Consider the following 9901-nt stretch of genomic DNA (forward strand, 5'->3'; position numbering starts at 1 on the left):
AACAAAAAATCAATAACAGTGGAGATAGTAGAATAATCTTTTTTTCTCCTGATAATATCTTGTTATTTCAGGATAACGAGTTTATTATCTTGAGTTTGTTATCTTGAGAGTATGGCCTTTCTCTGTTCTGTAGATTCTGTAGATTCAACCTTTTCCACCAACTAGTCATTTATCAGTGATGGCAATTAAATCTCTTTGAAGTTAGCTGGATCTTATGGCTCCAGTCCTTTTTGAGAGCTTTTCACAACAACAGCTCATCATTCTTTATTCTTATTGGCCAGTCTGATAAATTGCACAGTTAGTTGTATGGTGGTGAGTGACAGTCAGTGACTGACTTGTACCTGGTGCCTTGTCTGTTGATTTATTTATTTTTTTTGTTTGTTTGTCAGCAGGATTATGCAAAAAGTAGTGAACTGATTTGCACTGTACTTGGTGGAGGGATGGGGCATGGGCCAGGGAAAAATAAAATACTTTTTGGGGAGGATCCAGATCATTTACCATGAATTTGAATTTTTAGGTCTGGTGCATGATGTTGGACACTGGCCTTGGTGGAGGTCTTTCCTCTCTTAGTGCTCTTCTAGTTTTGAGTTGTGTTACTATGTGTTCAGTGGACAGTCTGGTCTATGATGTGTTAGTTTGGTGCAGGGGCTAGAGGTTGAAAGACATGACTAATTCCACTGAATGAGGAACATTACTCTTTCTGGTAACTCCAAAGTCGTCATATTTTGTTGTATTGTTAGCAACTAGCTTGCCACTGGTACCCCTACCTCTGTTGTGAAAGACAGACATGCAACATGTTCATCAGAACCTCAACATTTACACACTTATAGCTCACCCACTACTTCAAGGAATTACTTTTGGCACTCAACCTCTACATTCAATACCAAAGTAACCTCTATGAGAAGCTAATACTTAAAGAATCTGTATTATTTGACCATTGTATAATATGCTGTGGTGAAATTTGTGGATTTTTTCTCATGTCAATGAGATGCTAGGTAAAGATGTGAACTTTTCACAAGACTTTAGTGACTCAGTAACATAATGTTGAGCAGTTGTTTCTTGTTGTTGCAGCATCATTCTATTCATTAGTGGTTACGACAAAGCAGAGACAGGAACCCTGCAGGGACCCTCCTTTGCTGAAATCCCTCACCGTCTTAGCAAGTCACATAACAAAAGTTAACTTTGAAAAATAAGTTTTCACAGCTAAGGCCTGATTACTCATGACATCTGTAGACTGTGAATGTATAGAAAATTCTCAGTGAGCCTAATATGAAAGTCACTCATTCAAATCATTTCTTCATAATATCTTATATGACCTATGTGGCTTTTGCCTCTGCTAAGACCAGGTCTGAGAATAGTGATGTCAGTTGGTCATTTTGTCTCTGTTCATTGTTCATCCACCAATTTTACCAGTGGAGCTTCTAGCAGCAGCTTCTGGCTGGAAAGCTATACAATCTGCTATGAATAGTCATGGTCCCTGTGGCTGAGTCTGACACATTGCAAGTCATAATCATTAGCAACACAGAGAATACTCTACGTAGACTGAACCTGTTTGATTTTGGATAACTTTTCCTTGAGCTCCAGCTTCAGGACAAATGTTACCTTCACTAACTGTAACTCTAAATGTGCACCGTGTTCACAATGACAACAACAATCTTAAAAACTTTAAAGACTTGCGTTATTTTTGTTCATCTGTTCATCAGAAACAGCTACGGGATATAACAGTAGAGATGTTTGCTGCAGTGAGGTAAAATGTGCAGCAACTCTATGTGTGGGTTTCCCAGAAACATCTTTTGGTTCTCTTACTTTCCTCTGGACTCCCCATTCTCTCCATGTGTTCATTGTTAAAGAGGTTGAGTCAAACATTGAGACTTTTAAAGTCAAGTTATAATATTTTCCCTGAAGTGGATGCTTCTCCTCTGCGGTGTATGGGCTTAAATTAGGGTCTATCACACTATTGTCTGAAATATTGTTGTATTCTGTAACATCAAGATTTTCCTCCACTGGAGCTAAGGAGCTGAGCCAAACCAGGAAAAGAGCCCAGACCAAAAGTACCTGGACACAAGGGCTACATAAGGTGCTCATGGGATTCTGTATTTTGGAATATGATACTTTATTTATATTGCACTTTTCAAGAGCAAGTTTACGATGCGCTTCATAGACATAAAAAGCAGACTTCTGAAGTTTATGTCTTATGTGTTATATTTCAATGGAAAATGACAGCACAAGTGGAAAGGTCAGGGTTCATCAAAATCGTTTAGGGACCAGCAAATTTAATCAAAACCGGTGAGTAGTTTCTGGGTTTCTTGCTGTGGACTAAGGTATGTTGTGTAGTATGTAACCAGCAAACACAGGTTCAACATGCACTGTCAGTGAAGTGAGTCCCTGTAAATCCCAAGAGCTTTCATTACTGCTCCTGTAATCAGTGTTATCCTCTGAGCTCTGATAAACATCCATCACTGGGCTTCTCTGTCTGCTCCCACAGGGCTAATTACCATCAGAAACCATCAGATAAGAGTTTTGTTGGGAGGCAGCTCACAGTGGATCTCATTATTAATCGCCTTTGTTTCAGAATCATTACCACTCATTACTGGCTGCTGTGGTAACTAGAACACACAATGACGAAACTTTTACAATTGTTGTCGCTTTTTGTTCACAACAAAGTTTTACACGGCTAAACTGATATTCAAGAGTGCACACAAAGCTCAGTTACCTCATCACTACTTCATGTTTGTCTGACTCTTGGACAATTGTAATTAAATATATTGGTCAAGTATCCACAACAATGAAAGAAATAATCTATCTTCCTGTCTGGTTGTTTTCTTGCAAAGTGCTCTGTACGAGGTGGATGGAGATTAAATAAATGATGTATATAAGGTGTCATGATTCTCTAAGCCCATTTATAGACCTTCATGTTCACTTCAAGTGCAGAGCACACAACATGGTTTTGTCATTTTATTTCCAGAGCCCCCAAACCTGGGAGGTACTGTGTGCCTGAACAAGAACACAACCAAGCCCTATATTTACTGTATATTAATTAATTTGTGGTCATTTGATTAAATGTAACAATTTTTAGTAAAATGCACCACATGAGAAAATAGTATAAATTTATAAAGGTCTTAAAACTAGACCTGAAACAGGATTAAGTCATATTACAGTACCTGTCTTAGCTAATGATGAACTTTGTGTTGCAATTTCATCAAACAATTTAACATCATAAACCAATTAGCATGCACTTAATCTAGGGCATGTAGGGCCCCTGCAGGTTGGGGGCTGGAGCCCACTTGGCTGTTTTGCAAGGATGGCATTTCAGCCCTGGGCGCCAGTGTTAATTGTGCAGATAAAGCTTTTCTCTAAACAATTTAAAACACTTGTATTTATTTATTTTATCATTTGTTCAACTGAAGAGTCATTCACAATGTCCCAGTTTCATGCTCTCCACTTGGTAAGGAATACATCCCTCCATCCATTCATTTATCCATACCTATGTAGCCTATCCCAGCACTCAGTGGGCAAGAGGCCGGGTACACCTGGACAGGTCACCAGGTCACCATACCAAGGTCAATACATATATAGACAGACAACCATTCACACTCAGGTTCACAGGGTCCCCACTTATTTAACATGCATGTTTTGGGACTGTGTGGTGAAACCACAGGGGAAGGCAGGGGGACACCAGGGAAACTCTGTTTTTGTGCACACTGCAAATTTGAAAGCTTTGCAAAAGGTGAGAAAATCAATTCCTGAAGATATGAAGCTTTAGTTTTTCATGAGATTAAAGATGATAACAAAAAAGTATTCAGTCGAGGTTTACATTTGCATCTACAGCGTTAATGTTAATGTAAAGGCTAAGCTTGACACCTCTAACATGTGCTGTATATGTGTGTTTGGTAAAGATTTTCTTAATATTTGATTTAAAATTTATGGTGCAAGCCTTCACATTTTGGGATACAATGAAAATTAGACACATTAACGTAAATGTTTGTTAATGTGCTTTCTGTCAAATATACTGAATTTAAACAAATGAACAGTCAGGATACATGTTGATGATTAAAAGAGTCTTGTATGGAAATGTGCTTGTGATGAATGAGATTGGAGAGCTCCACTGCACAGAGGCTGTTGTTCAAGATGAATTTTACAGATGTTTAGCTCCATCTGCTGGTCATTTTTTGCTACTACAGTGGAGCACACAGCAAGAAAACTAAAATTCTCAGATATCTTGCAGTACACTGAGTGCATAGGCTACATATTTTTAACAGTAATGGTCCATTCAGCCACTGAATTATTAACCCAGTGTGTATGTTACATCAACATACAGTCCACGATTAGGAGCCAAAAGCATAACAGGAGGAATCAGGAATTTCCCAGAAAATTCCCAGTTTGTTTCTCTCTTAATCAAATTCCCTAAAATGTATGTTTAAAGGGGAAAATAGATCCTGTATGTGTCTGTGCTTAAAATGTACATTTGTCCAATCAAACTAGTGACAAAATCAATGTAAAATTATTAGTATCTTAAATAGTGAGTAATCTGCAGGGTGTTGTTTTTTGTCACTGACCTGATTTATTTCCATCTTGTGGGAAATCACCTTGTGTATGTTGGATTCAATCACCCCTTCCATATTTTTCTCAGTGTTCTTAATGTTCAAACTAAAGTTTTATTTTTTAACTTTGACACAATCAATCAATCGTTTCACATTCAGAGAACATAAATCATGACAGTAAGTGCACATCAATACAAACCTATCCATTTGCTTTATTTCTAACTACCGTAACTGACCATAACATGAGAAGACAAACTGCAAAATTCTTACTCATAATCTACACTACAGTAATTTTACTATACAATCATCAGTTTTGAATTAGCTACCCAGACTTATCATGATTTTGGCAAATGCTTTTATCTTAATATTTACATTATTGTTACATAATTTGACAATCTGGGAAACAGATACTGCACTTTTTCAAACAGACTAAACAAAGGGAAGAAAACAAAGAAAAAAGCAACATGAGCAACAAAAGCATCATGACTGTAAATATCAGTTTATGACACATTTATTACGTGTCATATGACAGAAAATCTTTTTGGTAGAAAATCAGATTTTTATTATTCTACTCATTGTGATTGACAGGAGTGATGATCAGAGGGGTGGAATTTTTACCACCGTCATTACCACCAGGATTGAAGAATGGGTAGAGTTTCTCAGTGAAAGAACAGTCAGTAAAACTGTAGATATGATCTGCAGATTCAACATCATAGAAGGAGACCAGACCCCCCTCATAATCCACAAATATCCCTACCTTCTGTGGCTTTGAGTTCAGAGAGAGACAGACTGACGGGTTAGCACGAGCGTAGTACTTTCTATCCCTCAACCATAATGTCCAGTAACCCCGCTCAGGACTCAGTGAGATTTGTCCCTTCCTTGTTGCTGACTGTTTGGCCATCCCAAAATACCACTCATTCTTCCCATTCACCTGAACCTCACAGTAAAACCTTCCTGAGGAGAAACTCTGCTTCCCTAATACATTGAACCAATAAGAAAACCTCTCTGGATTGTCTCTGACATTCTTCTTTACATTACTATGGTTTACTTGTTTCCCATCATCTGACAAAACAAGTCTGCAATGGGCTGTATCAGGATCAAGTGTCACATCCACTGCATACCGCTGGATTAGCGTCATTTTAGCCTTTTGTATCTCTGTACAAAGTATCTTCTCAAACTGATCCACAGCTCTCAGCGCAGTTGCCTCAGAAGACAGTGGTTGGTTGCTAACCGTTGTCCATTCCTTGGTGGGTAGTGTAGCACTAAGGGATGGGATGCTTTGGAGGAGGAGGAGGTGGTCATCAGACTGTGAGAGCTGCCCCAGCTCATTTCTTCTCTTCATGAGGTCATAGATTTCCTGTTCTACTTCTTTGATCAAGCCTTTAGCCTGTTCCTCAGTTGTTCTCTGCTTCTCTTCGGTTGTGTCAGTGAAGTCGCTCAGGCCTCTGTCCACACACTGCTTTAGAATGGTGAACACTCGAACACCAGCTGCTTTCTCTCTGCTTCTAACTTCATTACTGAGCTGAAATGAGTCTCTGATTTCCAGAATCTTCAGTTGTCTCTTCTGGATCATCTGCTCAATCTGAGCCTCTCTCTTCCTCAGCTCTTCCTTCTTTTCTTGATATCCCTCTTTCAGAGAGACAACTTCATGTGCCTTGTGGTCTAAAACCGCGCAGAGCATGCAGACACATGTCTGGTCGGCCTTGCAAAACAGCTCCAGAGGTTTATCGTGCTTTGTACACATCCTGTTTTCCAGGTTCTCTGCAGGATCAATCAAGTGATGACTTTTCAGACCTGTGACTGTCAGATGCGACTCCATGTGAGTCTCACAGTAGGAGGCCAGACACACCAGACAGGATTTCAGGGCCTTCAGTTTGGTTCCAGTGCACAAGTCACAAGAAACATCTTTTGATCTGACATGCTGTAGCTCTGAGCTGCTGCTGGTTTTCTCTTGAGCTGGCTGTTTGAGCTGAGCAGCCATCTCAGAGATGAAAGTGTTTACTTGTAGCTCAGGTCTTGTGTTGAAAATCTTTTTACACATGGGACACTGGCACTGGGCATTATATTCCCATTGTTTAGTGATGCAGGTTTTGCAGAAGTTGTGTCCACATGGTATGGTGACTGGTTTGGTGAACACATCCAGACAGATGGGACACAAAAACTGATCTTCAGACAGCACACAGCTAGCAGCAGCCATTACCTACATAATGAGAGAAAAACAGTAATACTTTGTTTGAAAATATCAAATTATGAGTCTTGTAACACTTGGAAAGACACTTTCAAGGTAATTATTTTGCACTTGAATGAAAGTTACATTCTGCTTGACAAATTCCAGGAAGAAATTAAATGAACTCATGAGCTGTAAAATGGAAGTCTGAGTGAAGTCTGAAGTCTCTGGGGTTAGAGTCTAAGGCCCTCTTACACTGCCTGGTTAAAGTGACCCAATTCAGATTTTTTTCTTTACTCAGATGTGGCACAGATCAGATATGGATTATAACCATGTAAAAAAAAAACACACATGGAATTGGATATTCTCAGATCCGTTTGAGGTTTCATACATATGTGGAAATAAATCTGATATCATCCAGATATCTGCTGGTGTGACTGTAATCTAAATGGACAGATGGGATATTGCCTGCATTTACATGTCGCATTGTAAAAGTGATCTTTGCGTGCACAGGTGGCAAAACAGTAATTAAGAATACAACATTAAGTCATAAAACTTCAACATTAAAACCTTGAATACAAATGCATTATCGCCTGTACTCACCAGTGTTAGACACAAACTTGGCTGTGTTGTTGAGAAAAGTCCTGATGAAAGTGGTTTAATTTTTCTTCAGACAGGGAGAGAGAGACTTGACGACCAATGCTGTGGCTTTGACAAACTTAATTCTGAGGAAATGCACTGTTTAAACTCTTTTATTTCATGTGTTGCTCCGCCTCTTACTGCAGCTCTGTGGGTGAGCTTTTGTTCAGTTCATGACAAACTCTTGGCACAATCCATGACAAAGTCTCTCGTGTCAAGTATCTAAGGTATGAACACTGTGGTTATTATGTTTTTTTTCCACTGTAATTCAAATCTGTCCCAGCAGATACATAATTACAGCATCACAACAAACCAGAATAGATCAGTCTGAGTTAAACATGAATATAATGTGTGTTTGAGTGAACAGGGTACAACACCCCACCACAATCCCACGTTCACTAAAGTTAAACACTTGTCATTAATGTCTGTGGCACCAGCTGGCTCGGGCCAGTAGAACATGAATAAATACAGTGAAACACATTAATGTGAGCCCCCACTGTTTATTGGAGAAGACACACAGAAACTTATTTCTACAGTCACAGTAACATCAACAGGACCTGAGTGCATTGCAGCCACAGGGCTGTTGATGTTGATGAACTGGTTGGTGATGAACAGTGACTGTCACATCTTTTGACCTGACGAACAGGTTCTTTGTTTGAAAGACTTCCTTCCCTCCCCTTTGTGCGTTGAAAAAAATATGAGGAAAATGTTCTATATAATGCACAACAATAACACAAACTGCAGCCTCAGACTTAAGGAAACTGTCCCATCCCCAGCAGTTAATTAAACTTGATATTTAGTTTATTAGGTGTCCTGATGATAGTAGGGTCTAGCTGGAGAGGATCCAAGTTACAAAATCATCTCAAATACAGACAAAATTTAATTTCCTCTATTTTTTTTTTACCAGGCAGTCCAATTGAAATAAAAAAATCTCTTTTGCAAGAGAGACCTGGCGAGGATAGCACCCATACACTCACAAAACATCTTAAAGAACAGCATGAAACATAGAACACCACATATGCGACATGACAGGAATTTGAGCTTTCTTTATGAGGCCCTTAAGTTGTTCATCCAATTTTAGATCTTTCTGCAGATTATTCCATGTCCAAGATGCATAATCAGAAAAGTGCTACATTAAAAAGCAAACATCTAGAGGAGAGAAGGTGATAGTTGCCTGAGCTGAGGCAGAAGAGAGTACAGAGGTAAGAGGAACCAGTTTTGCTTTTAAAAATATACCAGTGCTCTTGTCTGCCAGTGGTCAATGATGTCCATCAGGAAAAATAATTTAAAAAAATGCAGTCTGAGAAAATGGATCCATATTTTAAGGCTGGAGGGAGTTATATGAGCTCTGAGTTGATCTTACTGATTGAGATACTGCTGAATAGTCTCTCCATATTCTGTTTGACTCTGCAGAAGTGCGTGAAACCCCTCAGTCTTGTTCCTATTGCGACAGGGTCTGAATGCTTAAATTGACAGAGGAGAAAATCAAAAACCCATCTGTGTGAGCCTTTAGACTTGCCCATGGGGAAGGTCTTTTTCAGCACCGTATATCATTTTACACATCATCATCATACACACAACTATGACAGGCAGAAATACATGAGTACAAAACAACACAAACAGATGATACCACATGAAAACAAGATGCGTAGTTCCCTCAGGGAGTCGCCTTGTTTAGAACTGCTCTGGCTGCTGGTACCAGGCCCTTGTGCACCTCAGGGTCCTGGACCTGCATACAGAGGGCCATACAGTAAAGTGGTGGTTGAGTGAATGTGTGGTGCCCTGTACTGTGTGGGGAGATTATCCTGGCAGCAGTGTTGGTTATGTGGGTCAGCTTGGTCTGGTTAGTGACAGGGAGTGTGTTGAAGAAAGAGGTGGAGCAGTAGAGCAGGACAGGTTGTACAACACAATGTCTGTGTGTTCCACAGTGCATTCTAGGGTTTTGTTGTTGATGTTGTTTTGGTAGTGGAAATTTCCATTTAGTTAGGCGTAGTCTGTGCTGCAAATTCCAAATAATTTCATTTCCTTGATGCATTCTTTCTCACCTGTCCCTTAAACGCGGCCTTACACACTCTCCTACATCCTCTATTGCAGCATGCTCTTTGTGTCAAGACACCTCCTCTCTGCATCCACAGCTGCTTTAGACGACAGCAGCAGCACCATCTGCTGCAGACAGATCAGACTGCAGCTCAAACATAAGTCTGACCAGTACCTGATGTTTTAGATTCCCTTTGACCATCAGACTCCAGTGTAAATCTCTGAACAAGATATTAAGTTGTCTGATGACTGACACAAAAACATTAACCCTTTCAAAGTGTTTTAAAATTTATTTTTTGAATCCAATCAAATCAAACCCCCCCCCCCCCCCCCCCCCCCCCCCCCTTTTTGTGGCATTTGTGCATTTTCCTTCATTTAACATTATCTTTAGTGACCAGAAATAATAACAAGCTGTATTGTGACAAGTTATTTATAACATCTACCACCTATCTAAACTCCCCAGGGTCACCTCTCCTCCCCCCCAACTGTAATACTACTACTACTACTACTACTACTA

General features: G+C 39.7%; 1 protein-coding gene across 1 annotated transcript; it reads right to left on the bottom strand.

The window, feature by feature from the left end:
• Positions 1 to 89: 89 nt before the first annotated feature.
• Positions 90 to 9707, bottom strand: LOC139637497 (E3 ubiquitin-protein ligase TRIM39-like). The gene is made up of 2 exons (XM_071506233.1): positions 7312 to 9707; positions 90 to 6741 (listed from the first exon to the last, which is right to left on the bottom strand). Exon 2 carries the CDS (start codon positions 6736 to 6738, stop codon positions 5110 to 5112), a length of 1629 nt encoding a protein of 542 aa, XP_071362334.1. The 5' UTR covers positions 6739 to 6741; positions 7312 to 9707; the 3' UTR covers positions 90 to 5109.
• Between the last annotated feature and the right edge of the window lie 194 nt (positions 9708 to 9901).

The sequence above is a fragment of the Trachinotus anak genome, unplaced genomic scaffold, assembly GCF_046630095.1.
Source record: "Trachinotus anak isolate AG129_WGS33_773 ecotype Australia unplaced genomic scaffold, CSIRO_AGI_Tana_v1 ptg000020l, whole genome shotgun sequence".
Lineage (NCBI taxonomy): Eukaryota > Metazoa > Chordata > Actinopteri > Carangiformes > Carangidae > Trachinotus > Trachinotus anak.

Excerpts from the sequence above, each read along its gene's own strand:
- LOC139637497 (XM_071506233.1), bottom strand. The coding sequence starts at position 6,738 with ATGGCTGCTGCTAGCTGTGTGCTGTCTGAAGATCAGTTTTTGTGTCCC.